The following is a 27487-nucleotide window of genomic DNA, read 5'->3' as shown; positions in this document are numbered from 1 at the left end:
CGAACTGGCTTGGGGGGGTTCTCCTTCCACCTCATCCCCGGGCAGCCCAGTTCATCTCCATTTTATCGTTTGATACTCGGGCATCCCGCATCCGCATTCTACAGCCCAAGTCCAGCTGCAAACGCCTCTCAACACGTGTTGCAATTCTTTCTGCCTCTGTCATACCTTCCACCCGGGCACTTCAGTACCTTGCGCAATTGGCACACCATGTCGCGGCCATGGAGGCCCAACCGACCCCATGTTGCGAAACGCAATCGTGTCGTGCCAGTACCTGACGACAGTGTACGTTCCCGGGACGCTTCCCGAGACACCCGTCACTCACACAACCACCGCTGCGCCTCGGAGATGGATCCCCGGACCCCGGACCAGTTCCGCTACTTGAACCAGCCGACGCAATTTGATGATCGACTGGGAGACGCCTACGGTAAGCTAGCTTATTCTTGTCGTTCTAGCCGTTACTTGACGCGGTTGAGTTTGACCTCCCCTGATTAATTAATCTTTTAAAGCCATTGAACAAGACCCCGAATACCAACAAATCATTGCCGGTTTATCGAGACACACCGCCCCACACATGACAGAGAGACATGTTAGTCCTCCATACCAAAACGCAAACACTCCTGGCTCCTTTCAATCGCAACACCACCCAGCCCACAACATCTCGCAGCCTCGCCACCACCTATCGCAACGACAACCATTGGCTTCATATTCAGGTCAGCATGGTGGAGGTGTTAATACGGAACTCTGCTAATTCTGTCCAGTCTCTCCCGTCCTCGAGCCTTCCGCCCGCAGTTGGTCGCATGCGAACTACAGCCCGCCCCCAGGGTCAACTACCCACACGCAACCGTATCACACGTCGTTTGCAACTACAACAGCTACCCAACCGGACATTACACACCTTCAACCCCTTCCAACTCCCAGTACTACGCGAGAGCACGTTCCCTCTCAACGACAGGGTACTGCGCCTGTTGTTCACGGTATACGCCTCGTCAACTTACGAGAGGCCCTGCCAGACAAGTTCCGCGCCCTGTTCCCCTTTGAATTTTTCAACGCAGTACAGTCCAAGTGCTTCGAGGCAGTGTACAAGACCAACAACAATGTGGTGGTCTCGGCACCCACCGGTAGTGGAAAGACTGCCATCCTCGAGTTGGCAATTTGCAAACTTGCTCTCGATCGCGGCCACGAAAACTTCAAGATTGTGTACCAAGCACCCACCAAGGCCTTGTGTGCCGAAAAGGCCCGCGATTGGGAAAAGAAGTTTGGCCACATGAAGCTCAAGTGCGCTGAGCTCACCGGGGACACTTCCCAGGCCGAGATGCGGCGCGTTGGCGATGCTTCGATCATTGTTACCACCCCAGAGAAGTGGGATTCGATTACACGAAAATGGCAAGACCATCGCAGGCTTCTGCAGCTGGTCGAGCTATTCCTCATCGACGAGGTTCATATTCTCAAGGATGTCCGCGGCGCCACGTTGGAAGCAGTCGTTTCCCGCATGAAGACCATTGGAACCAATGTTCGATTTATCGCTTTGAGCGCCACCGTTCCCAACTCGGATGATATTGCCCAATGGCTTGGCCGGGACCATACCAACCAGCACCTGCCGGCACTGCGAGAGACATTTGGTGAAGAGTTCAGGCCTGTCAAACTGCAAAAGTTCGTTTATGGATACGAGTGCAACGGCAACGAGTTCATCCTTGATAAGCTGCTTGACTCCAAACTCCCCAACCTGATTGCCAGGCACTCTCAACAGAAGCCCATACTGGTGTTTTGCTTCACACGGAAATCCTGCGAGTCAACGGCCAGTCTGCTGGCCGAATATGCTGCTGCCAGGCCAAATACGAAGCTGTGGCCTGCCCCCAAAGGCCGGATCCCCGTCATCAGCCGAGAGCTGCAGGAGATTGTCAAATTGGGTGTGGCATTTCACCATGCCGGTCTCGATGTTCAAGATCGAGGTGCTGTTGAGCAGTCATTTCTCAAGGGAGAACTAGGTGTCATATGTTGCACGTCGACATTGGCCGTTGGCATTAACCTGCCATGCCACACGGTTGTGTTGAAAGGAACAATGGGCTACGCGGATGACAAGCTTCAGGAGTACTCTGATCTCGAGGTGATGCAAATGCTAGGTCGAGCGGGACGCCCCCAATTTGATGACAGCGCCACTGCCATCATCCTGACCAAGGCCGGCAACAAGGCACGGTACGAAAAGATGGTGTCCGGACAAGAAATTCTCGAGAGTACGCTTCATCTCAACCTGATCGAACACCTCAACTCCGAGATAGGCCTGGGCACCATCCACGATCTCGCGTCTGCAAAGAAGTGGCTTAGCGGCACGTTCTTGAGCGTCCGGCTTCGACGCAACCCAAGCTTTTACCACTTGACTGGCAGTAATTGCAATCCCAGCCAGATCGACGCCAAGCTGGAAGAGATATGCGAGCGCGACATTAAGCAACTGCAAGATGCCCAGTGTGTTACCGACAACGAGACATTCAAGTCAACCTACTACGGCCGCGCCATGTCCAAGTATATGGTTGAGTTTTCCACAATGAAGATGCTGTTGCAGATTCCCAAGGCTGTCAAGATGGGCGCACTGGTATAGATCCCACATGGCTTCACAGAATTATGTTGACCACGGCGCGCTGACCCCATGGCCACAGCTCACCATCCTTTCACAAGCCAGCGAGTTCAAAGAGTTTCGTTTCAAGCCCGCCGAGAGGCCTTTGTTTCGCGAGATGAACCAGTCCCCCCTCATCGTCTATCCAATCAAGGAAGCGGTCACGCAAACATGGCACAAGATCTCCTTGATGGTTCAGGCCCATTTGGGAAGCGTTCAATACCCCGACTCGGCCGATGCAGCCAAGGCTCGACGTCAACTGGTCTTGGAGCGCAAAATCGTGTTTGAGCGACTCAACCGCCTTGTCCACGCCGTGATTGACTGCAAAGGAAACGACTATGATGCGATTGGCATGAAGAATGCCCTCGAGCTTGCGAGAGCCCTCGCTGCAGAGTCATGGGAAGGTCGGGTGACACAACTGACCCAGGTACCCAGCATTGGGCCCGTTGGGATGCGTAAGCTTGCCAGCAAAGGCATCCGGACAGTGTTGGAACTCGCCGACATGGACAGCGTCGACATTGAGAGATTGATGGCTCGGCAGACCCCCTTCGGAATGACTATCAAGAGCTCTCTTGAAAAGTTTCCCCGGTTGAGCTTCGATCTGGAGCTAGTCAGCCACAAGTCTCAACCTAATCCAACAGGCGTCACCGTTGGGGTGGAAATTAGGGCTAACCTACGGTATTTGAATCGACTCGGTCCACCGTATTGGAAGAAGAAGACACCTGACATCAACTTCCTGGCCGAAACTACCAGCGGGACTCTTTCGTTCTTTTGGCGAGGCAGCATGAGGAAGCTGGAGGTCAGCAAAGAGACAGGGTACGAATTGAAGTTCTGGGTTGGTCTCCAAAATGTTGATGACGACATTGTGTGTCACTTTACTTGCGAGGAGATTGTTGGGACGATGATATCCAAGACACTGAAACACAACATTCCTGCCTCAGCATTTCCCAAGCAAGCCGCTTTCTCCACCGTGCCCCCGAGCTGGGCTCCGCCAGCGACAGCCAAGTTCACTCAACCACGGACGATTGATGGCAGCAATGATGCTGATAAAATGGACGAGCTGGACGATGGTGGTATTGACGACTCTGACTTCATTCTCGCCGCTGAGCAGGCGGCCGCTCGGTTAGCACTGCGCCCACAGTCATCATTCACCACGCCATCTATCCAAGCACCCAGGTTTATGATGGAGGGCCAAAAAGACGCTCAGGCGGAACAGTATCCAGGAATCCATGAGTTGGTCGAGATGGCACAGGAAGAGGGTTCCTCTCAACCCGAGTCCGATACATCCCCCCCAGTCCAGCTTCCAAGCGGAAAGTGGCAGTGTAATCATAACTGTGCGGGTGGGACTCTCACAAAGACGGGCAAGCCATGCACTCACAGATGTTGCAAAGAGGGACTTGACAAGCCACGAAAGCGGGCACCGCCCAAACCAAAGGTCAAGCGCACGGCCGAGGAGGCCTGGGATGGTTCTAAGAATTCCCCTCAAGCTTCGGGCGATAGGAAGCGGCCCAAGATTGAGTCGGTATCACGGCCCGGTGCCACTCAACAGGCACCAGGCATCCGCCCGCCTGTTCGGTCTGTCGTAGTAGACTGGAATGCGTACGGGTTCACAGAGGAGGATCTGGAGTGTATCGATCTTTCATCCTATACCGATGATGAAGGCGATCCGGCTACCACCAAGTCGGAGCAGAATGTAATAACAAAGTCCAAGCCCAAACGAGCAAATGAAGTCCGTACAGCCGCACAACCTCCTCACCATTCAGAGACGGACGATGAGGCCGACTTGCCCAGTCTGGACGAGCTTTGTGCAGCGAACACTTCAGCCATACGGAAAACGCCCGGTGCGGCCTGGCCGCGGTTTCAAATGCCTTCCACAAATCCAACGGCCTTCAGACCTGGCGCCTCTGACGTGGTGTTGTTTGAAGGCATTGCCAAAAAGTTTGAAATTTCAAACACCTGCAAGGACTTGAACTCTGATGAGGGTGATACACCCTACCCTAGCAGTTCGCCAATGTTTGTGGACCAAGAATCGCCAGCAAGCTCGAATATGTCGACGAACGAAACTATGGCGGTCACTCGCGAAAAGCAAATGAAGGAGGAGGTTCGGTCTGGCAGGCCCTCGTGGCCGGACGGCTTGCCCGACTGGGTGAAGGTCGACTCCAATAGGGAGATTGTGGATTTCTTTGGGCCGTGTGTAACATATGTATGAAATGAGGGGGTTTCGATGTGAAGAGTAGATGGGAACGGCTTGGGGAGGATCGACATTGCTTTGATAAAACACATGGCTACTCTTTAGTAGGCGCATTTCAACATGAAGCTTACCTGCACGGATTCCATGGTGGAAGCGGACGGGGATATGAGGGTGGTCGGAATCAAGGACATTATTTAGCCAATAGGCACAAGCGGAGAAAAGCATACAGGCATAATATAGCTTTAGACGTCCTCTGGGATAAAGAGGCCCAGGTAGCGGGGTTGTCCTCGGCAGATGAATCCAGTGTTTGATCAAGGTGTTGTTGAGAACGACCATTTAACATGACATTGTGACCGAGAGCACCTTGGGGGCCCTCCAGGGTACCCCGCGCCTCGAACAATCCTATTCCCACCAAAACATGAGGCTATCACGACTGCTTTTGTGGACGGCCGCCGGGGCTGGCGTGTGTGACGCGGTGACAGTCGAGGAACTAGCCCACAATGTCTCTCGCATCGAGTCCCTCCGCGAGATCAAGGATGTAACTTCAACGTTTGCGCAGCTAGCCCAGTTCGGCCGCTACGCTGACATGGCGGCGCTGTTCGCTCCTGAGGGTACTCTACTCTGGGGCAACACCTCCATCCAGGGTCCCGAGGCGATCAAGACATGGCTTGAGGCGGACGCGGGGGACATGAACGGCCGCCTGCCTGGATCACTCGACACGATGGTTCTCGCCACACCGCTGGTGAACCTAGCTGTGGATGGCAAGACGGCGGAAGGGAGGTGGAACGGGTGGAGGTTTCAGGGGGACGGGAAGGGGGCCACGAGGATGAGGGGGGGGATATGGGAGAATGAGTACTCTGTCACGCAGGAGGGCAGGTGGGAGATAGGGGTGATGAGGTATCATGAGCTTTACGAGGGGGGTTATGAGGGTGGGTGGAGGAATGTTGGGGGGAGGGATTTCGGGTTGGTGCCTGAGTTTCATTATAGTGCCGAGGAGGCGGGGGTGCCGATTCCGAGGGGGGTTGCGGGTGTGGTTGGGGAGGGACCGGAGGGTGTCGGGTTGGGGAGGAGAATAGAGGATTTGAACGATGAGGATGAGGTGAGGAACTTGCAGCATGCTTGGGGGTATTATGTCGATCGGAGGCTGTGGGGGGAGGTGGGGGAGCTGTTTGGGAGTCATAGTTGGGGGGTGTTGAGGGTGGATAATGTGGGAGTTTTTGAGGGGCCCGGGGGGATAAAGGAGGGGTTGGAGAGGTGGATGGGGGGTGAGGGGTTGAAGCAGGGGGTTCTGAACGAGCATCTCATTTTTGATACGGTGGTCAAGATCCGGCAGGAGGTTGACGAAAACGTGCCGGATGCGGAGAGGATGGCGGATGCGAGAGGGATCGAGATTGGGTTGGTTGGGGACCAGGAGAAGGGCACGGCATCGTGGCGGTTTAGCTTCTTCCAAAGCTCATTTGTCAGGCGGAATGGGATCTGGCAGTTTCTCAATGTCACGATCGCACCGTTGGTTGTGGCGAATTACTCTGATGGTTGGGGGCACGGGGGAGTTATGCCAGCGAGTACTGTTGATCCAGTGTTGCTGGATTACACCACGAGGGGTACCAACAAGCCTATCGCTCAGACAGCGACGGCAGACTCCCTCGAAGAGCTATCCCGTCGCCTTTCAAGGTCATATGGCTACGAAGGCACAGAATCCATCTCCAACGCCTATGGCTTCTATATCGACTTTATCGACGGTGCCGCCTGCTCGCTCATGGCCGCCATCCACCACCCATATGCCAACAAAGAGTCACCGTTTGCCGGATTCTACCACACCCGTCAGAGAGTCCTGGAGGCATGCACACAAGCATACGGCACGTCCGCTCGTCCCACCCGATCTGCTATATCCTTTCACTGGAGGCCGCAGCCGGTGATTCACGTTTCCCAAGACGGGCGTTCAGCGAGTTTGAGAGCGAGGCTATTGCAACCAGCCACCGACAAGACTGCAGGGACGATCAGAGGGGGCATGTACCATGACCAAATGGTGCTAGATGAGAATGGGAGCTGGAAGCTGTGGAGTTTGACGATTGATGAGTTTTACTGGACAATGAATAGCTGGAAAGAAGGCTGGGGAGGTGTGGAGGTGAGAGACAAGGACGCGCCGGATCAGCCTCCTCCCAGAGACTTGGTTAGGCAGTACCCGCCGGATCTCTGGCTGAATGAGATGGAAGGGGAAAGAGAAGTTGGGTTTATGGGAGGGAGGGAAAGGTATGTTTCTTGGCCAGAAATTCAGAGAATGTGGTTTGGGTATAGAAATCCAGTCAGTGGAGGGGTGCCGGAGAACGGATCGTACTGTCCCGGGTGTGTGCCTTGCTATCAACATAAACCGGAGTGGGGGATGACGAAGCATGGATGGCAGGAGCCGCCTACTGGACCGACGTTGGTGAGGGCCATGTTTGCGCCAGGAAATGGGAGTTCGGATGATGGGATGTTTATATCGGTCTCGGTGACACCAGGACCGGGAGAGGTGGTGGAAGGTGTGGTGAGGTTAGTTGGAGAGCAAGTTGAGCTGGAGTATGTGTTGACGGAAAAGGACGAGGGACGAGTGACGTTTGAGTTGCCCAGAAATCTATCTGGGGGCTTTCACTTGTTGGAGGCCACGTTCTCGGGGAGCAACAGGTTGAAGCCGGGAAGAGACCTGATCGATCTGACACTCCCAGGAGGACCGGGCTCGCGGTTGGGTGACTGATCGCTTCTTGGAAGGTGACCACGTCAGTGTCACTCTGCGGTCAAGATTGCTTCTAGAAGCATTTGACTCCTTTTTTTTTCTTTTTTCAAGCCCCGGAGGATTTGTTCCAAAAATGCGCCCTGCATGATGGTCTGTGCCTTCGACAGCGGCCCAAGGCGAACACCTTGATTTGGGTCGAGGTAGGGAGTTGAAAGCATGAAATAATTGCCCAATTGGGCCGTTTCTTCTTTTCTATCAAGCACAACCAATCATATCAAATATCTTGCCATTCCTCTTCGTCTGTGGTTGGTCAGCTTCCAGTAAGCAATCTCAAGCGCCTCAATAGTTCAACGTTCCCGAGAGTCTGGATCGCCAAAACAACACTATCGAACAGCCACTGTTTCTGCCGCCCGCAAACTCCAGATGACCATGAGAGTAGGTATGGAATAAAAGGGTCTGGGCCCTCGATCAAAACAAAAGGTTGCCCATGTTCTTTCACTAATCCAACTCCGTGTCACTCTTTTGATTTCTGTCACTCGTTTTTGCCATGAAGAACTTTGGGGCTGTTGCTCTGACTGGTGCTGCCCTGCTGCAGGTAGCTTCTGCTGCTTGCTGTCGCAGCAACAACTGTTTGAAAGCTGTTGTCTTGGCCAATGATGATGGAATTGCTGATTGTTCGGCCAATCTGGTCGTTACCTTGACACCCTCGGCTGTGTAAGTTGCCCTGGACCGCAGCGAGTGTACTATACCGAAAGGTACTGACGAGTCAAATGCAGCACCTTGACCGAGACATTGACGGTGATCGAGAGCGCAGTCGAAACTGCTTTGTTCACTGAGACGTCAACCGAAACCGCATCGACCGAAACAGTCCTCTTCACTGAGACGACCACAATCACGGCTGCCACACAGACGAGTATCGTCCTCGAAACCACCACAGTTCCCGTTACTACCACCGTCGTCGAATCGGCCTCGGCCGTCACCACGACTGCGTTCGTCTATCAACAGCAGATGACGGCTCGCGATGTTGCGTCTTCTCTCCCCGAGTATGTCACGGCTGTGTGTGCCGACTGGGAGAAGTATGTCAAGGCCTGCAGTTGCGTCGGCATTGAACCCACCACCGTCACGGCAGCCGCAGCGACCGAGACTGTCACCGTGACAGCTGGCGACGCCATCAGCACGACTGTGGCCACGCTCTCTAGCACCCAGACCGACGTCATCACTGTCACGGAGACTATCTCGGCCACTGTCACGGACATCGTCTCCGCCACAGAATTGGCAACCGTTACCGACACTGTCACTGCTTCCGAGACGACTACTGTCCTCACAACGTCGACCCCTACGAGCGTGGTATCGCTCACGTGCAAGCCAACGGGCACGGTATTCCTGGCCTCTGTTTCGCCATTTTGGGACGGATCGACCCGGTGGATGAACGTCGTCAACAGCAACATCGTGGCCTGGCAGAGCTTTGCCGGCGGTCGTCCAAGTTCGACATCATACACTGCCCTCTGGACCACTGATAGCAACGGTTACTTGGGACTCAAGTACACCACCGGAAACACGGAGACCCTGGAGGCGTATGTCAGCAAGAGCCCTACCGGCCCCTCGGTGCAAGTGGTGGTCAGGATAAAGTCTGTTGTTGAGGCTGCTGTCGCGGCCGGCACACACGAGAGAGTGAAGGCGTGCATTAACCCCGTCACCAACGAAGTGTACATGTCAGGGCGGGGGAAGATGAACATTCTGGAGTGTGGCAATGGTCTGTATCTGTCCAGTGGCACCACGGGCTCAGACATTCGGTCAGACTGCCACTTGATCAAGCCCAAGGACAGTTGAAATGTTTTTTCCCGCAATGGTAGGCGTGGAGACAATCGTTGATGGCATCCAAGTATTTGACCCTGGTAGCAAGAACAAAGCGACGCATCACCTCCATGTTTCCTTGCGAACCCTCCCAAGCTTGTGCGATATCTTCTGGTACGTGAACGTGATTAAAGGTAGGTTAACCCGCAGCTGGTTTCCACACTGTATCCAGACAAGTCCCTTACCAATCATCACAATTGTAAAGCTTTATTTCAACCCTATGGAGGCTCACGAACTGTTACACACTAGGACAAACGCCCAGAAACAGTACGTAATAGTTCGTTTTCGTCATTCTGGAGTTGTATCACGCCAAAATGGCAACACCTATTCACTTACATACAATTACAGAGAGGCTGGTAGACATCTGAACTTCAACACCTCGCTGTAACCTCACCTGCATACTACAAAATATTTCTCTTGAGCATTGCCGGCATCACAATGTTCAAGTTCACCACCCGCCTCACCACAACCGCACGCCAAGCCGCCCGGCGCCGATTCTCAACCACCCCCGCCCGCCTCCAGATACTCCCTGTAAAAGTCACCGGCACCGGCACTGGTACCCTTCAAAAAGTTTCCGTTCCAGGGAAGCCATACACCTTCACGGCGGACACATATCCCGTTCTCGGCGGCGCTGACTCGGCCCCCTCACCGGTTGTCTATTCCCTTGCCAGTCTGAGCGCATGCAACCAAGTCACTGGCTCTGTTGTCGCGAGTAATCATGGGATCAAGCTTGGAAAGTGGGACGTGAGCGTCGAAGCGTAGCTTCCAACGGCTGTGCTGGTCAACGGGGAGCAGGGGAACCCGAACTGGGAGAGTCTGAAGCTGAGTGTGCGGGTGCAGACGGATGTGGAGGGGGACAAGTTTGACAAGTTTGTTTCTGAGGTGGAGAGGAGATGCCCGATTACACAGTTGTTCAAGTTGAGTGGTGTCAAGTATGAGAGCGAGTGGGTTAATGAGAAGCTGTGAGGGTTTTATGCCGGGGGGGAGTGAGGAGGCTTGAAGCCAGTAGGATGTTGAGGTGGGAAGCGACAGAGCAATGGGCTTGAAACATATAGGACCTATGTATTTCGTGTTCGTAGACAGTCTCGATGCTTACATATCGAGAGAGCGTGTTCTTTGAGCACAGGTTACGCCTTCAGTCAGCCACACCGAAGGTTACCACAATCATGCCACGTTGTAAGGGCGGAGAACACTGTTGGCAGACGTGTGCAGCCACTAGGGCTTTGATAGGCCGCAATGCCACTAGGAAAGTAAACAGGGGTGTGGGTGGCGTGACTCGTGAGGTGAGAAGCTGAAAGCCGAATCGGATTCTTTTGGAGATTACCAAACTTCCCCAGGCGCGTCAATCCTCGGGTATTAAAAAGCTGGTGCGGAGTCCTTGGCACTCTTTTGACGTTCCCCCAAGAGTCTTCCCAGGTTCCCATCTCGTCGTACTCTACGCAACATCAAAATGAAAGCCTCCGTCGTCACCCTTATAACGCTCCTGAGCTTCTCGACCGCCACCCCACACAAACGAAGAGATGGCAAATGCGGGGGGCATCCAGATCCAATCAAAACGTGCACAAAGACGCTCGAGGCCTTGAAATGGACAGTCGACGACTTCGACTTCCATGCCTCTTACGTCTTCACCAACCCGGCTCACCAGAACTCGTGGGGTTATGTCAACTTTAACGTTTCCAACGATGTCGTGCCCTACACCGCTTCGTGCAGTGCCTCTAGCAGCCAGCTGTCCGACTTCTTCTATGGGACCGTCGAGTATGCGTGCACACCGGCGGGAACTGGTGTGCCGGCTGGGGCGAAGGTTGGATTCAAATTCAGCAGACCTGCTGGCACGTTGGAGATCAGTGAGACTATTGACTGCAGTGACAAGTAGGTTACCCAATGCATTATGTATACCTGGTAGCCAGCTCACTGACATACATGAGCAGGCTGTTTTCTGTAAGCGGAGCGACCACCTTAACCCTGTCATGCACCGACGTGACAACGGAGAATCCTAGCTGGACGCCTGGACAAATATACAGCGCTCGCGAGATCAAATGCGCGCCAGTTGATGTTACGATTGGAGCGGGGAGTGTGACGGCACTGTAAAGACTGTCGGCGCGCGTGTATCTATGATGAAAGAATTGGAGATTTGTCAACGGTTGGGTATCAGACTGCATGCACTCTTATCGAAGAAAGTGAAGAAAGTGAAAGTTCGAGACAGGCAGGTCAACCAGTGCCTACCCTGGCCTTCCAAGTCCATGCGCATTGTCACCGGCATGATTACTACTTTATAGCAAACGTCATCGGTTCGGTCAGACACCTATAATAGGAGCAAGCCCCTGATACCAGATCCCTTCAGCTCTGTCTCACTTAACCACCACCCTCTTCATTCCTTGCAACGACGTCATTGCATTCCCCAAGGTCCCACGGTACGCAGCACAACTGGGCGTATTCGACAATCCTTCCGGCCGTATGACCTGGGACAAGAGATCGATCGCCACAAGTGCCGGTCTACGCATGGCAAAAGCCTGCCAAGAAAGGTGCCAACCCGCCAAGAAGTCACAGCTATAGCATATATATGTTGATAATCCCGGCGCCCCTGGAGGTGAGAGGTCACTTGCCTCTTTCATACACCACCGACCAGCCAAGACCCGGGACAAGAACTGCGGAGTGGTATTCTCTACCTGTTTGTTTATCGGCTATAAGTCCACCAATACGTGCGAAGAGCCTGAACAAGGTTAGGAGTTGTTGATCCCTTGGTTTCTTGAATAGGCTATTGCCGCAGCACCAACCGACCTAATTCCCATAACAAGCACTGAGTAACAACAGCTTCTATATAATTCGACCCATCTGCCCAACCACTCTGAAGAGGCTGTCACCTCTTTTCTGGCCAGGCACTGAATAGCAAAGAGCCAGCAACCATGAGATTCGGACTTTCTACCGCCTACGCCCTGGCGTTGGTAACCGGTGCTTGGGCAGCACCATCGACCGTGACAGCTCGTCAGAACTCCCCATTCAACACGGCAGCGATCACCGACTTTGCCGAACCATGGGCTCTTGCTTTCCTGCCCGATAACCGCATCCTCGTGACCGAGAAGAGGGGCCAGCTGCGTCTTGTTGATCCAAACACCAAGGCCAAGGGCACCATCACCGGTGTGCCTTCAGTCCGCTACGGAGGCCAGGGTGGATTCGGAGACGTCGCCCTGCACCCCCGCTTCTCTGAGAACAACCTGGTATACATCAGCTATGCCGAAGCCGGCACCGGAGGGTCTGGCGCTGCGGTTGCGCGGGCCAGGCTGGTGCTCAACACCAGCGGCGGCGGCGCTCTGCAAAACGTCGAGGTCATCTGGCGTCAGTCGCAAAAGGTCAACGGCGACGGTCACTTCGCCCACCGCATCCTCTTCGACTCCAACTCTACCCTCTGGATCTCATCCGGCGAGAGGCAGCAGTTTGACCCTGCTCAGTCCATGACTTCCAACCTCGGCAAGATCATCCGCTTGAACGACGACGGAACGGTCGCGGCCGGCAACCCGTTCACTGGCACAGTCGGTAGCCAAATCTGGGCACTGGGTGTCCGCAACCCCCTGGGCATCGACTTCGACGAACAGGGCCGTCTTTGGGAGGTTGAGATGGGACCGATGGGCGGTGATGAGCTCAACCTGATTGAGAGAGGCGGCAACTATGGGTGGCCGATTGTGTCCCAGGGCAACCACTACGACGGCCGGCCTATCCCGAACCACAATACACGCCCCGAGTTCATTGCGCCCAAAGCCTTCTGGAACCCCGTCATCTCCCCATCCAGCGTGATTATCTACAAGGGTGACCTGTTCCGCAACTGGAGGGGCAATGCCATCATCAGTGCCCTCGGAGCTCAGGGCTTGGTGCGCGTGGAGATTACCGGTAACACGGCGCGGGAGGCTCAGCGCATCTCACTCGGACGACGCATTCGCTGTGTCCGACAGGGGTCTGATGGCGCATTGTGGGTGCTGGAGGATGGTGCCGGTGGAAGACTTCTCAAGCTCACTCCCCGTTGAATGGGTTGAAACCTGAGCACACTTGTGAGATAGCAGCTGCCAACCATAGTATATAAGGCTCAGTTGGGGCAGACATCAAGGTTGTCGGACTGAACATTCAAGTGCTTTTATTTCTAGTTCATAGATAAATTCACGGATGCAGCCAGTCGAAGACAGTCCTCATCATCAACCATTGTGTCGCCAAGATTAAGGAGAGCTGCGGCTGACTGCCCAGCATCGATTCCCTGCTTTTGGGATCTGTAATGATAACTCGGTGTTATGCCCCTTTCATCATTATCTAACCAGCCGCAGCTACAAGAATCAGCCTCGAAGTCTCATGTGTTTCTGGAAATGATTTTCGGATTTGCGGCTGATGGTGTTCACCAATTGTCTTTTCGAAAACCACCCTGAGTTTGTTACACCACCAACAGCTGCCACACCACAGCCACCGTCAGATAGATGGCTTGCCCAAAACGTTCAATGAGATGGAAATGGTATTCATCCTAGATGCGCATGCTTTTGTCGGGCGGTGTTAAGCCAGGGGGGAGAGACATAGAATATCATCAACGCCGAACTCATAACAAGACGCCTGTTGTTGAACCAATGCTTGCGCGGATGTACGCCAAGACGTCCGTCGGGTTTGCGAAGCATGCCGAAGGCTGTTGACTTCTTGCTCGTGATAGTATTATTTTTGCCTGGCTGAAATGATGAGACGCCTCTGATGATCATGAGCGGTTCATGACTGAAAGAAGAGGCATCCTGGGAGGGACAAGACCCAAAGACAGGAGCTTTTCTCGTCTATAAGTACAAGCACCCGTCCTCACGACATGTCGACTCTCACTCCATCAACTCAAACTCAACAGCTAAGAACTAAACACAAGTTTCAGAATCGCCAACCTTCATAGTTGAACCGCCCCATCTATTCACCCCAAAATGAAGCTCTCACTCCTTCTCCTCGGCCTCCTCACGGCCATCCAAGCCTCCCCAGCTCCGGCCCCGGTCCCGGCCCCGGTCTCAGCCATCGAATTCCGCTCGCCCACCGACCTCTCCGCCCGAGAAAAGGTCGTCTCCCGCACCATCAACCTCTCCTCCACCCTCGTCATCCGCGACGACGAGCCCTGGCCGGTCAACCACAGAACATACACCCGCACCCACACCCTCGCCCCCGTCATCATCGGCACCAAGACCGGGTACACCCAGAAAGTCACCTACGAGGCCAGAGTCGGCGGCGAGATCCGCGTCGAGGTGCACTTGACCCTGACGCTTCGCCCTTCTGACTTGTCGGTGCTTGTCAACTACCAGATGCTGCTGTTTGAGGGGACCAGCACCAGCACCAAGGATCTCGACGGGAAGATTGAGGGCTCGCGTCGGGTTTTCAAGAACACGGATGGGATGATCAAGAATACGGTGCACAACACTGATGAGGGTGGTGATCGGGCTGGGTTGGAGCTCAAGGTTGTCAATGCCCCTTGATTCCCGTCATGTAAAGGCCATGGTGAAGTGCAGGAAGCTATTGGAAGTGTGGCAATCTGGAGGGTCAGCAAGTACACGAGCAGTTTGGCCAAGCTTTGCGGAGGAAAGGGAGATTTTCTATTTTCTGTACACCGCCCGTACTGTCTCCAATGTTCGTTTCCGTTCTAGTAAATCGATCAGACACTCTTTCTTACCTTTCCTCGAATATGTCATACACCTATCTTCTAATTCCATTGAGGGCGAATCCAATAAGGCATGCACATGGTGCCGCTCAAGAACCGGAGATTCGACTCGGACCACTTTTCCAGCTGACAAAGGACCGGCGAGACGGGATGTTGGTTTGTGATTATTTTCCTCGCTTGGAAAACCTACACCCTCCAACATCCTATCGGCGACCCGGGAAAGTGGCGTAGAATGCTCTGTCGTGTAACCCGGCACCGGCTGATATCTCACGTGGAAATTTGGCCCAATGCCGTTATAGGCCTTGTGCTGTACCTGCGAATGCAAGTCAGCAGCTCTATTGAAATTCCGGCCACCGCCGTGCGGTGAACGACTGCAGCGGACATCGTTCCCAATTGGTTCCCAGTGGACTGCCCCTGTTAACGGCAAGGGGGTGACCTGCGGGGAAAGGGGTCCCTGTCTGGGCCGGTAGCCAGTCCGGGGCCTTGTGGCAGCGTTAGTCCAGTCTTGGGTAGTATTTTCGGTATGGTTGGTTCTTCAACACCATGCCATTGTGCTGCAGGTTGTGCTTTGGCTGGGATTCTTCGGGCGGAGGGGGGACAACTCCTATAAAGGCCGACATCGTTGGTTCGGTGAGTTCAACCCCCCCTAATAGCTTCACTCATAATCCTCTCAGCGGCCTCAACATGGTCACAGTCAACCTCCGGGCGACAACTGTCGCAGCTGTACTAACTGTTCTAGCTGACCAAACGACGGCAACATGCCCCTCCCGTTTCTCCTGGGAGAACAATGTCTTGACCAAAGCGGCCGTCAACAGCACCAACAACGCAGAGCTCTTTGACTTTGGTCCCGTCGAGGGCACGCCGGCGAGCTCCAACATCATCGGTGGCATCCCAAGACCGAGATGCAAAACTTTCCCCGGAGATCCCCTCTGGCCATCCAACTCGGTGTGGAACCTCCTCAACCTGACGCTCGGGGGCGCGCTCATCAAGACAGTTCCCCTCGCCGCTCCATGCTACAGCGACTGGCCTCAGTACGACGCCGCTCAGTGTGAATACGTCAAAACAAACTGGAACAGACCGCAGCTCCATGTCGAGGACCCAACTTCGGCCATGTTCCCGCTCTGGCAAGGGCAAACCTGTATGCCCTTGGATCATCCCAGCCAGATCTACGACAACTGCACCTTGGGAGGGTATGCTTCCTATTCCGTCGCCGTTACCAAGGTATCCCAGATTCAGCTGGCACTCAACTTTGCTCGCGCAACCAACATCCGGCTGGTGGTGAAGAACACGGGTCATGATTTCGCCGACAAGTCTATGGGTGCTGGTTCGCTGTCTGTCTGGACTCACAAGCTCAAAGATATCCAGTACATTCCGGATTACACCTGCAACGGACACTCGGGGCCAGCTCTCAAGCTCGGTTCCGGGGTAGAGACAGAGGAAGTCTACCAAGCTGCCGAGGCACACAACGTCACCGTCGTTGGCGGTGAGTGCAGAACTGTGGGCATGGCGGGCGGGTATATCGCCGGAGGTGGCCACTCCCCCATGTCTTCGCTTGTAGGTATGGGTGCCGACCAAGTTCTCTCGCTTGACGTCGTACTTCCCAACGGTCGTTTCGTCACCGCCAGCCAAAGCTCGTACCCCGATCTGTTCTGGGCTCTCCGAGGAGGCGGTGGCAGCACCTATGGCGTGGTCACCTCGGTGACTGTCAAGGCCTACCCTCAGATCCCCGTTTCGACTCTCGGCTTCGTCTTTGGCACCTCCTCCAATGTCACAGCGGACACTTTCTGGGCTGGTGTGGAAGCATACACAACCTATTTCGACACCTTCACTGCGGTCGGCGCCTACGGGTACTGGCTCATTGTGAATATTGGCCCGGGCCAGTTCTTCTTCAGCATGAACCCCCTGTGGGGAGGCAACATGACGCTCGCTCAATTCCAACCTCTTATCCAGCCCTTCTTGGACGACCTCGCCAATCTCGGAATTTCTATTGATCCTGTCTGGAACGAATACCCCAGCTTATACCAAGCACACTCTGGCACTTTCCCCCCAGAGAACGTGGGAGGGGCTGACAACCGCGCCGCATCTCGGCTCTTCCCAAAAGACAACTTCATCAACCCAACCAAGAGGAACGAAACGATGGCTGCTGTGCGGTATGCCGTCGAGGCAGGCGGTATCTTGATTGGCTACAACATCCGTGCTGCCCCCAACTCAGCCGTGAACCAGACCAACAGTGTCAACCCCGCCTGGAGAGAGACAACCGGCTTCTTCATTCTCGCAGCTGCCTGGCCTGCCGATGCCAGCCCTGCCGTCATCCAAGCGCAGAGCAACATTTTAACGAATGACTGGATGGCGAGGTGGAGACAGGTGAGCCCAGGGGCGGGAAGCTACCTGTCCGAGGGTGATATCAATGAGCCGAACTGGCAACAGTCTTTCTACGGCTCGCACTATCCAAGACTGCTCCAGCTGAAGAAGAAGTATGATCCGACCGGCTTGTTCTACGCGCATACAGCTGTCGGAAGCGAGGACTGGGAGGTAGAAGGACAGCTGCCGGGGCTGCCGACTCAGAACGGGCGCTTGTGCAAAAAGCCTTGAGTGTTGCTGTGTACCTAGATATCTCTGAAGAAAGGCTTGTTTCCAAACCACCTCAACAGACGTTTTGTTGGTAGAACGCCACGCCGGTAAGCACCGCATGAAATGTCTCTTGTCTGCAGCAGCCATAGGCCGTGTCTGTCATGAAAGTGCTAGCTGAGAACGCCCACTACCCGAAACCGTGATTCGGATCATGATGTGTTCGATATCAGATGATCATCCTTGGGCCGTGCATGACTTTGACCTATCGATGAGTGAGCGGCCTTCAGGGTCTGGCCGAGACATGACATGAATGCACGTCATGAATGTCTGAACACGGTCGCCACGGACCTCCAAGCGCGGGATAAAACACCCCCATAACCTGGGCAATTCCATATCTTCACAAGAAGTCTTCAAGAAACTCGTCGTTCAACATGTTGTCCCCTACCGTCCTTGTCGACCGTCTGGCCGTAGACAAACCGAACGACGTGTGGGCCAAAACCCCCGCGACTTCATTCCAAGGAGAAGCCGGCTGGGAGGACATCACCTTTTCCCTCCTCAAAAATGCCGTCGACGCGACGTCTGATTTCATCGTCCGGAAATTTGGGCCAGGAGAGACTGAGGAGGTGCTTGCTTACATGGGTATCAATGATATCCGGTACCCCTTTGTCATTCTCGGCGCCCTCAAGGCAGGCTACAGGACCCTTTCACCATCGCCCCGTAACTCAAAAGAGGGGAACTTGGCGCTCCTCAAGACAACAAAATGCTCAAAGTTTCTTTGCTCGGGGGAATTCTTTTCTCATATCGCCAAGCTGTCGACATCCATGCCGAGCCTCCAAATGCTCCAGATCCCAACCGTCGACGAACTTCTCATGCCGTTCACCCCCGCTTCGACAACTCCAAAGGGACGGGCCAGCTACTCAGACCATGAGACTCTCATAATCCTCCACACAAGCGGCACAACCGGCCTCCCCAAGCCCATCCACATCAAGGCCGGCGTCTTTTCCACCTTTGAGACGATCACATCGATCCCCACCCCGCCAGGCCGCACCAGCACCCACTGTTCTCTCCTCCTCACCCGCCTCGTCTTATCCGTGACTCCTTTTTTCCACATCTTTGGCATAAACTTCCTCCTCCGTGCCCTCCACTACCAAAAGCCCATCGTCCTCCTCCCAGCCGACAAGCCACCCACAGCGGAGCTCATCCTGGAATGTATCGTCAAGACCAAGCCCAGCGCCCTTGCCTCGGCCCCTTCTATGATAGAAGACATCTGCCGCCTCCCGACTGGCCTCTCCGTCCTCTCCACTCTGGACTTTGTCTTTTACGGTGGCGCCCCTCTGGCAGAAGCGTGCGGGAACCAAATCTCAGAGGTGACTTCCCTCTACAACGGCATCGGATCCACCGAGGCCTTCTTCATGCCTACGCTCCGGCTCAAAGACCCCAAAGACTGGCAGTATTTCGAGTGGAACCTAGAGGCTGGCATGGTGATGGAGCCGACGGAGGAGAACCCCAACTTGGCAGAGGCGGTAATCAAGCGGCGTCCAGATGGCAAGTACCAGTTTGCCTTTTGGAACTTTCCGGAATTGCAAGAATGGCGGACTCATGACCTGTTTGAGGAGCATCCCACCAAGAAGGGGCTGTGGAAGTTCGTCGGGAGGCTGGATGATATCATTGTCTTGAGTAACGGAGAAAAGGTCAACCCGGTGGCGTTTGAGAAGATTGTTGATGGCCATCCGTGGGTTCAGGGGGCTTTGATGCTTGGCGCGGGACATTTCCAAGCTGGGATACTGATTGAGCCATCAAAGGATCATCAGGGTGATGACAAGGAAGAGTTTATCGACAAGATCTGGCCGTTGATCGAGGAGGCCAACGCCGAGTATCCTGCGTATGCGAGAGTGTGGAGGTCAACAATTATGTTGACCAAGCCAGAGAAGCCGTTCAAACGAGCTTCCAAAGGCTCCATGATGAGACAGGCGACGTGTAAGTTGTACGAAACCGAGATCGAGCAGCTTTACAAGACGCAGGAAATGGCTGTCGAGGAATCTGATGCAGCAGGCCAAAGCAATGAGGATGTTCAAGAACTTGTTCGGAAAACCGTCCGCTCTGTCCTCGGAAGTCGGGCGGCAAGGCTGACTGATGATGCCAATATTTTCCAACTGGGCGCCGACTCGTTGCAGGCATTGCAGCTTAGCCGTATCTTGACTTCGTCTCGCCTTAAATGCAACGCCAAAACAGTCTATGACAATCCGACTGTCGTCCAGTTAGCAAAGGCAGTCAGTGCTTCTAAAAAAGACCAAAGCCCTGAGAATGCGGTCTCCCGCGAAGAGCGCATGTCAGCCATGATCTACCGCCACTCGCGCTTCCCGAAGTTGGTATCACCCCCCTCACCTCCCAAGTCACCGCCCGCAACCTTCAACGTCCTCCTCATCGGCTCGACCGGATCGTTGGGAAGTTACATTCTCAAAGAGCTCCTAGACACACCGGACATATCCCAGATCTTCTGCCTCAATCGCTCTGTGAGCGCCCGAGAGCGTCAACAAAAGTCCTTTGACGATCGTGGTCTTGGTTCCATCTCCCCATCCCGAGTCCAGTACTTCACAGGTGAAACCTCGGCGCCCAACTTTGGCCTCGAGTTCCCTCATGACTTCGCCTCTCTCCAGCAGCAAACCGACATGATCATCATCAATGCCTGGCCCGTCAACTTCAACAGCCCACTCGAGGCTTTTGAGCCCGTCATCGCCGGCACAAAGCAGTGCGCCGACTTTTCTTCAGGCTCCCCTCGCAAACCTCACATCGTGTTCATCTCCTCCGTCGCAAGCATCCTCAACTGGGCTGCCGTTCGCCACATCCCCGAAGACGGCAGCGAGATCATCATCGGCGAAGACTGGGACCCGGACAACAGCCTCCCGGCCAAACAGGGATATGGCGAGTCAAAACACGTCGCGGCATCCATCTTATCCAACGCCCTCCACGCAGGCCACATCAACTCGGTCGCCGTCCTCCGAGTCGGCCAGCTCGCTGGAGCAGCCGAAAAGTCCGGTGTCTGGAACCGACAAGGTGTGCCGCCCTTTTCCCCCTACTCCCCTCCGTGAGTAGACACCTAACCTTTGCCCAAAAGAATGGCTCCCCTCCCTCCTCAAAACCTCCACCGCAACCCTCCACCTCCCCTCCTTCCTCCCCTTCCCCATCGACTGGGTCCCCACCGACCTCGCCGCCCGCGCCGTCGTCGACCTCTCCCTCTCCTCCTACCACCGCTCCACCACCACCGTCCAAACCTTCAACCTCGTCAACCCCCACACAGTTTCCTGGTCCTTCCTCGTCCCCGGAATCCAAGAGTTCTACTCCCCCACCCGCAACATCAAAATAATCCCCTACACCGACTGGGTCGACGAGCTGAAGCGCGTTAGCGCCACAGCCACCGATGAGCAGATCGAGCAGATGCCCGCGTTGAAACTCCTCGACTTCTTCGAGGGACTAAACAAGGCACCTGCTGCCAGCACAGGCGGAGAGGAGGGCAAGCAGGTCGACGTGAGGTTCGCGACGGGACACGCCGTGGCGAAGAGCAAGGCGATGGCGGGGATGGGTGTGATCAACGGTCGGATGATGAGGAAGTGGATGGAAGAATGGGGATTTTAAAAGAACATTTCAGATCGAGTCACCTGGAAAACGCGAGGAGAGGAAGGAAGGCACGCAATGACAAATAGGACTGTTTTTGGTGAACCCTAACCATTCCTCGGCTTGTTCACCCCCTGAATTGTTGCTTGGGTGGGTGCCCCTTATCCAACCCCCAAAGAAGCAGGACAATAGATACCTCCAAGCCAAAACCGCAGTTAAAAGATGTTTCTTTGTTGCTTTCTTGACACAGCACCAACGTTTATCATCGCGCTTCTCCTTACGCCACCTACATTCAGCCCGACCTCAAATCAAAGCGCCTTCCCATCAAAGGGACAGGGCCCAAGTACATCTTCTAACAACAAACGATAGGGCGTGTGGCTCAGTTGGTAGAGCGTTCGCTTAGCATACTCACCTGTATGCGAAAGGTCCTGGGTTCGATTCCCAGCTCGTCCAAACATGGAGCATATGTTCCAAGTATGTCTTTTGCTCTTTGTTTTGGCTGACAGGTCTCGGGTCGAAAGAGGACGATTGGCCATCATCATGAGCGTTCCTCCTTTTGCTCTCCAGCTAACCCCAGCATGAACTCAAAGACACGGAATATCAAGAAGTAGGCCTGATCAGCTTTACGTTACCAACTTCGGCTGGCAAGACAACCTCGTCTGAAAGCAGAGTACAAAAGTATAACATCGATTCCTAACAAGTGGATTGCCTGCTTGGCCAAAACTTTTTATATAAACCCAGAGCCTCCGCCGAACCTGTGCGCCTAATAACCCTCCCTTGTCCCATGTCATCAAGTCAGAAAACTCATAGCACAAAGTGCTGACGATGGAAACCATCAAAAAAAACATCCACCCATTCCACGCTATGCATCAAACGCCCGGACACCTCAGCTGCCTAGCATCACCAGCTCAAGCGAGACCAGCCAACTGCAAGACGGTTGGGTGGTTGTTAAACAGTCCCTGGTTGAGCTTGAACAGTCCTTGGACGATGTGGCGAACAATCTCGCGGGTCTCGTCGTCGAGCTGATCCGCGGGAGGGCTGAGGACAGCCTCAAACACGGGAATAAGCTGGGGGGCGAGGCCTTGGATGGTAGGCTCGTTCAGCTCAAACAACTTGCTGATGCACTGGTAGACAGGCGTGTTCTCCTCAAAGTCCTCCTTCAGCGGCAGGAGACCGACAAGAGCAGGGAGGACGTGAGGAAGAGGAACCTGGTCAGCGTGAGCCATGATCATGCGGCAGAGGCAGCCAGCAGCATTGTCCTTGATGCGAGCCTCAGGGATCTGGAGCATGGGCTCAAGCTTTTGGAGGATGGTCTGGTAGTGAGGAAGGTAGATGTTGGAAGCCGTGGAACTGAAGATGAGCTGTCCAACAGCATACGCAGCATTACTCTTGGTCTCCTGGTCCGTATCCGACAAGCGCTTGAGAAGCAGCTTCAGAAGCTTCTCGGTGTAGGGGGTAACAGTCTCGCCCATGTTGGCAGCGCACTCAGCAATGACGCCGACGCCGGTGGACCTCTCAATGTTTTCGGCCTCGGAACCGGCGAACTTGAGGATGGGCTTCTCGAAGATCTTCCAGAGCTCGTTGAAGTCAGGGCCGAGGGCAATAGCAAGGCCAATCACGACGTCAAGGGCCGTGTCAATAACAAGCCAGTCGTACTCGGATGAACCCAGCACCTCCTGCTCCTCGTCGTCATCGCCAAGATCCTGCTGGCAGGGGTGGGAGCGAGTGATGATGGCACCAACGGCAGTGATGGTCTCGGTCAGGAAGACGTTGTCGGCAATAATAGCCGGTCCACAGGTCTTGAGAGTGGCCGCAACATTACGGTTGATGTCGGTAACAACAGACCTTGGTTCATACATGTTAGCCTCTGATTGCAACCAAAACTGCCAAACGGACGAAGTGATGAAAAGGAATCAGGAGTAGATAATACGCCATCTCAGCATCCGCATTAAATGCGTCTGAGTGAGCTGGGTTAAACGTAGTGTGGTCATCATGGAAGGGAAAAGTAGGGTGAACGCTGGGAAGTACATACCGGTCGGCTTCTTGCTGCCAGATGGCGCTGGTGGCCTTGGTGACAATCTCGCCAAGCTTGACAATGGTTTGGGTGGGGGCCTGCTTGAGGGGAAGACCGGGCTCCCAGCTGCTGCCAGTCTCCTGCTCCATGAGCTGCCAGACACGCGCATACGCACGCCACAAGGTGGAAATAGCGCACTTGCGGCAGCCCTCGTACGAGTGCTCAGCGAGAGGGGCGACCATCTCGATCGACTTCTCGAGGTACTGGGCAATCTCGGCAGGGCCGCAAGCGTGGGTGAGCAGGTCACCGAGGATCTCAAGAGCAACCTCCTTCTCCAGCGCCTCGAGAGAAACACCAATCTCGTCCCACTCATCGTCATCATCGTCTTCCTCCATGAAGCTCTCCTCATCCTCGAGATCCTTGATCTTAATCTTCTTACCAGCGGCGATGATGTCGTCATCGGTGCCGACAATTCCCTTCTCTTCCTCACTCAGCTTGAGGACCATTTCCTCCTCCTCCAACTGTAAACTGTTGAAAAGGGCCTGGAAAACGTCAGGCAAGAAGGGCGCAAACTCCTTTCCGTAGACCTTGGCCAAGCTGCTCCAGAGAATGAAGCTGGACTCCCTGAGGCGGGTGTTATCGAGGTGGAGTCCCTCGTGGCTTGACTGCATGATGTCCACCACATATGGTTGGAAAGCCTCGGCACCGACGGATACCGCCATGCGAGCCATGGCATCCAAAACACCACTGCGCACAGCCAAGTCATCCTCGGAGCTCTTGATCTGGAGGTAAGGGGCAAGAGCACGGACAATCGTCTCGAAAGAAGGCTTGAAGTCGGAGCCCAGAGACTCGGCAATGGCACCCAGGGCGCCAGAGGCAGCGATCTTGACCTTGTGATTGTCGTGGTTGATAAGACCGCCGATGAGGCCAATAAGCTCACCAGAGTATTGCTTCATGAAGTCGGATTCGAGGGCGTCAGACATGGCGTCAAGAGCACCGCAAACGGAGCGGATGATCTCGATATTCTTCTTGGCAAGAGACTGGTCCTGAGTCTCGGCAGTGGCAGCCTGGAGGTTCTTGACTAGACCGGTCATGATAGCCTCGTTGAAGGGAATAAGCTCCTCGGCGATCTCGTCGGCAAGGTGGGCAAGACCAATCAAGGCCGTGTGACGAACACCGACATCGTTATCGTTCAGGAGGGCGATGACAGATGGCATGATGGACTCGATCTGGGAGGCGACGAAATCCGGGGAACCCTCGACCACGTTGCCGAGGGCAAGGACACCGGCCTTTCTGAACCCTGGCTCGGCGTGGCTGGTCATCTGTGGAAGCGCATCAAGCAGAGGGACAATGACCTGGCGAGGAGGGAGATCACTCGACAGTGCGTCCAACAAGGAGAGAGCAGAGCGGGCAGGGGACATCTCGTCCTCATCCTCGTCATCGTCAATCTCGGTGAGGATCAACAAGCTCTTTTGTGTGAGCTGCTCGCCCATGCCCTTCATGCCTTGGATCTTCATGCGGCGGTAGCGAACAGTCTGAACCAGGAAGGAGATGGCCTGGGAGCGGACGTCATCGTCCGCCTGCTTGTTGGCCGCGAGATCGATCATGAACTGGACCAGGTCCCTGAGATAATTGCCAAGTAACGCGGACTCATAAGCCAGGAATTGCTGGAAGACCTCGAAGGCGTTGGTTATCTTCTCATCGTCCTGGGCCGTGACAGCATCCTTGAGCACATCCACCATGGCGGGGATGAGGGTCTGGAGCTTGGCGACGCTCTCCTCATCCTCGAGAGGCTCGAAGAGCATGAGCATGGCGCCAACCGACATCATGCTGTTGATTCGAACCTCTGCGCTGGCCGAGTCACGAAGGGTATGGCTGAAAAGCTCGAGCAACTTCATCATGTCGTCGGCAAACGCGACTGGGTTTTCCTCGAGAACACTCATGATGATGAAGGAGCCAATCTCGCGCTGTGTGACATCGGCATTGGCGCCCAAGTTGAGCAGCGAAGGCACCAGGTCGGGCCACTGGCCATCCTCCAGATCAAGGGCAGCGATGGCGGCGACGAGACGGGACTCGGCATGGCGGGCTCTGGCGAGCTGCTCTCTCATAACAGCCTGGACGAGAGCCTCGCGGACCTGGCCCTTCTGTTCTACGGCGACCTTTTCCCAGTGCTTGACGGCCAGGCGGGCGGCCTGGACCGAGGCGAGCTGCCGAACATTGGGGTCCTCGTGTGTCGCAACAATCTCGATCAGGAGGAGGAGCGACTGGGGGTCTTTGAAGTAGTTTTGTTGGAGCTCAGCCGTGACGGCCTTGACTCTCTGGGTATCGGCTGTCAGGGCACAAAGGTTAGCAGGAGATAAAAAATGAAGAATGGGGATTATCAGGAAAGGGAAACTTACGGACTTGTGAGTCCACGAGGAGGCCCACCAACGTTTGCTTGTCCATGGTGCAGCCAGGCAATGACAAACAAAAACAGAAAGAGAAATGCAATGGAAATGGGTATCAACAAACAGAAGGAGGGCGAAGGGGAAGGGGAATAAAAAGAAAAGTCAAGAGACGGTCTCCGCCTGGGAAGGTGGGCAGTGAGGGAGATGATGGGTTTGTGGGAAGGAGGAGGGAATGTCCTGGGCCACCACCGACGAGAATGAGAAAAAAAAAATCAGATTTTCTACCATTTTCAGTGTGGAGGTGGAACTGATAAGAGATTGCTTAGCGTGGGGCGCATTTCAGTGCGGGGCACCCAGGCACGCGCAAAAGAGGGGTCCAAACCTTTTTTTCTGTGTCTGCCCCTCCTTTTCACCTCACCGCTTTCCCGTTCCGCAACTCTCCTTCAGGCAGTTTGTCGCAACTTATTCCAGAAGGAAGCTGTGGATTCACATGCTCCCGCGGGGTATCATGACATCAATTTAGAGATGAGGAAATCAATCATCAATAACGCCTTCTACCAAAAACATGCAAAACTGATAAACCCAACCTCTCTTCTAACGCCATAGGCTTCTTGTCCTTTAGTCCCGTTGCCCGAACAAATGTCTCTGCCAACACGTGTCTTCCGGTCTTTTTACCGGACTGAGGTGGAGTACCTCCCGTGTTCTCCGCTCCGTACCCCTTGATATGCGGTTTTACCTCCAGCCACCATGGGAATCCCCTCTCCGCGACTCCCCAGCGTCTCTTCATCTGTCGTCTGCCACACCTCCTTATACCCCACCAAAACATCCCCCGGAAACTTCCACAGAAATACCACTCCGACCAAGAACATCAGCACTCCATCCAGGGCCAACAAGAAAACTTCCTTTTGCATCAGGATGCTTTGTTTTCCCGCCCCGAACTCAATCATCCTGAAAATTGACCTGACCATGATCAAGACCGAGCTGATGTACAGCGCTAGAATCAGCTGCCGCCACGGCCCTTCCACCCTGAGGCTTCTCTCGGTTGGACGCTTCAAAATTCGTCTGTGGAATATGATCGTCGTGACGATGAACATGCCGAAGAACACAATCTGAATCGCAAGGCCACCGAGCACAATCCCTTCAGCTTGCTTCATGGCATCCGGCGTCTTGGCTTGGGCCATCAATCCTCCACCTACACATCACCCACTCGTTAGTCCAGGTGGGAAGCAAAACACAGCAACAAAACATACCAGCGCTCTGCGTCATGAAACTCAACACGTCCCCCACAACAAATATCTTGGTCAGCCAGGTTGTCCGCACAATTGCGTACTCGTGTGCGTCTAGAAGTCTGATCAACCTCCCGAGCACCATGTAGATAGACGCTGCCATCAGCGCTGGGGCGAGCAAGATGAGCAGGGTTTGTATCAGGAACGGGGTGAGTGTGAAGTTCGGAGCTTCTTTAACGGCAACGCAACGCGCGGCATAGCCTACTGCTTCGACTTTGGGTATGTTAGCATATACCAACGGTACCATGTCCCGGAGAACTTGGTAAGTGTACGATGAAGAAGCACTTACACAGACAGGCAATCGCAAAAGCGAGAAAGTACCATGTTCGCTTGCGGATCAAAAAGTAGAACTGGCCGATGGTGACGATCGAAAAGAGGACGGTGAACACAACATTGGCGGGTAGGTTGGGATCGTAGTCGTAGAGTCTGTACTCTGGAAGTTCCCCTGCATCGGCCATGCTTCAGGTAGAGTGGCTGAGAGAGAGAGCTGGATGGGAACTATGAGGAGTCGAGTCCGGCACCTGAGAAGAGTAGGTATCTAGGTAACAACGGGCGATGGATGCTTTGAAAAGCTAACGGTTTGTTTGGATATGGGGAAAAGGGA

General features: G+C 54.5%; 11 protein-coding genes across 11 annotated transcripts, besides 1 other annotated feature; 9 read left to right on the top strand and 2 right to left on the bottom strand.

The window, feature by feature from the left end:
• Positions 1-207: 207 nt before the first annotated feature.
• On the top strand, positions 208-4817 carry PODANS_4_4960 (uncharacterized protein; the record flags this gene model as incomplete). Its single annotated transcript, XM_001906328.1, has 4 exons — positions 208-472; positions 507-586; positions 953-2587; positions 2652-4817. 4 exons carry the CDS (start codon positions 208-210, stop codon positions 4815-4817), a joined length of 4146 nt encoding a protein of 1381 aa, XP_001906363.1.
• Positions 4818-5217: 400 nt separating this feature from the next.
• On the top strand, positions 5218-7530 carry PODANS_4_4970 (uncharacterized protein; the record flags this gene model as incomplete). Its single annotated transcript, XM_001906327.1, has 1 exon — positions 5218-7530. The coding sequence occupies one exon, from the start codon at positions 5218-5220 to the stop codon at positions 7528-7530; it is 2313 nt and encodes a 770-aa protein (XP_001906362.1).
• A 526-nt stretch (positions 7531-8056) lies between these two features.
• On the top strand, positions 8057-9339 carry PODANS_4_4980 (uncharacterized protein; the record flags this gene model as incomplete). The annotated part of the gene is made up of 2 exons (XM_001906326.1): positions 8057-8152; positions 8317-9339. 2 exons carry the CDS (start codon positions 8057-8059, stop codon positions 9337-9339), a joined length of 1119 nt encoding a protein of 372 aa, XP_001906361.1.
• Positions 9340-9801: 462 nt separating this feature from the next.
• On the top strand, positions 9802-10329 carry PODANS_4_4990 (uncharacterized protein; the record flags this gene model as incomplete). Its single annotated transcript, XM_001906325.1, has 2 exons — positions 9802-10107; positions 10204-10329. The coding sequence occupies 2 exons, from the start codon at positions 9802-9804 to the stop codon at positions 10327-10329; spliced, it is 432 nt and encodes a 143-aa protein (XP_001906360.1).
• Positions 10330-10813: 484 nt separating this feature from the next.
• On the top strand, positions 10814-11451 carry PODANS_4_5000 (uncharacterized protein; the record flags this gene model as incomplete). Its single annotated transcript, XM_001906324.1, has 2 exons — positions 10814-11232; positions 11292-11451. The coding sequence occupies 2 exons, from the start codon at positions 10814-10816 to the stop codon at positions 11449-11451; spliced, it is 579 nt and encodes a 192-aa protein (XP_001906359.1).
• An 815-nt stretch (positions 11452-12266) lies between these two features.
• On the top strand, positions 12267-13379 carry PODANS_4_5010 (uncharacterized protein; the record flags this gene model as incomplete). The annotated part of the gene is made up of 1 exon (XM_001906323.1): positions 12267-13379. One exon carries the CDS (start codon positions 12267-12269, stop codon positions 13377-13379), a length of 1113 nt encoding a protein of 370 aa, XP_001906358.1.
• Positions 13380-14291: 912 nt separating this feature from the next.
• On the top strand, positions 14292-14831 carry PODANS_4_5015 (uncharacterized protein; the record flags this gene model as incomplete). The annotated part of the gene is made up of 1 exon (XM_001906322.1): positions 14292-14831. The coding sequence occupies one exon, from the start codon at positions 14292-14294 to the stop codon at positions 14829-14831; it is 540 nt and encodes a 179-aa protein (XP_001906357.1).
• A 725-nt stretch (positions 14832-15556) lies between these two features.
• On the top strand, positions 15557-17605 carry PODANS_4_5020 (uncharacterized protein; the record flags this gene model as incomplete). Its single annotated transcript, XM_001906321.1, has 1 exon — positions 15557-17605. One exon carries the CDS (start codon positions 15557-15559, stop codon positions 17603-17605), a length of 2049 nt encoding a protein of 682 aa, XP_001906356.1.
• A 410-nt stretch (positions 17606-18015) lies between these two features.
• On the top strand, positions 18016-21217 carry PODANS_4_5030 (uncharacterized protein; the record flags this gene model as incomplete). The annotated part of the gene is made up of 2 exons (XM_001906320.1): positions 18016-20638; positions 20700-21217. The coding sequence occupies 2 exons, from the start codon at positions 18016-18018 to the stop codon at positions 21215-21217; spliced, it is 3141 nt and encodes a 1046-aa protein (XP_001906355.1).
• A 347-nt stretch (positions 21218-21564) lies between these two features.
• Positions 21565-21649, top strand: a tRNA (tRNA-Ala).
• Positions 21650-22104: 455 nt separating this feature from the next.
• On the bottom strand, positions 22105-25318 carry PODANS_4_5040 (uncharacterized protein; the record flags this gene model as incomplete). Its single annotated transcript, XM_001906319.1, has 2 exons — positions 22105-23041; positions 23229-25318. 2 exons carry the CDS (start codon positions 25316-25318, stop codon positions 22105-22107), a joined length of 3027 nt encoding a protein of 1008 aa, XP_001906354.1.
• A 950-nt stretch (positions 25319-26268) lies between these two features.
• Positions 26269-26986, bottom strand: PODANS_4_5050 (uncharacterized protein; the record flags this gene model as incomplete). Its single annotated transcript, XM_001906318.1, has 2 exons — positions 26269-26789; positions 26848-26986. 2 exons carry the CDS (start codon positions 26984-26986, stop codon positions 26269-26271), a joined length of 660 nt encoding a protein of 219 aa, XP_001906353.1.
• Between the last annotated feature and the right edge of the window lie 501 nt (positions 26987-27487).

Source organism: Podospora anserina, chromosome 4 (genome assembly GCF_000226545.1).
Source record: "Podospora anserina S mat+ genomic DNA chromosome 4, supercontig 4".
NCBI classification, from domain to species: domain Eukaryota; kingdom Fungi; phylum Ascomycota; class Sordariomycetes; order Sordariales; family Podosporaceae; genus Podospora; species Podospora anserina.
This window is presented reverse-complemented; position numbering and strand designations above follow the sequence as displayed.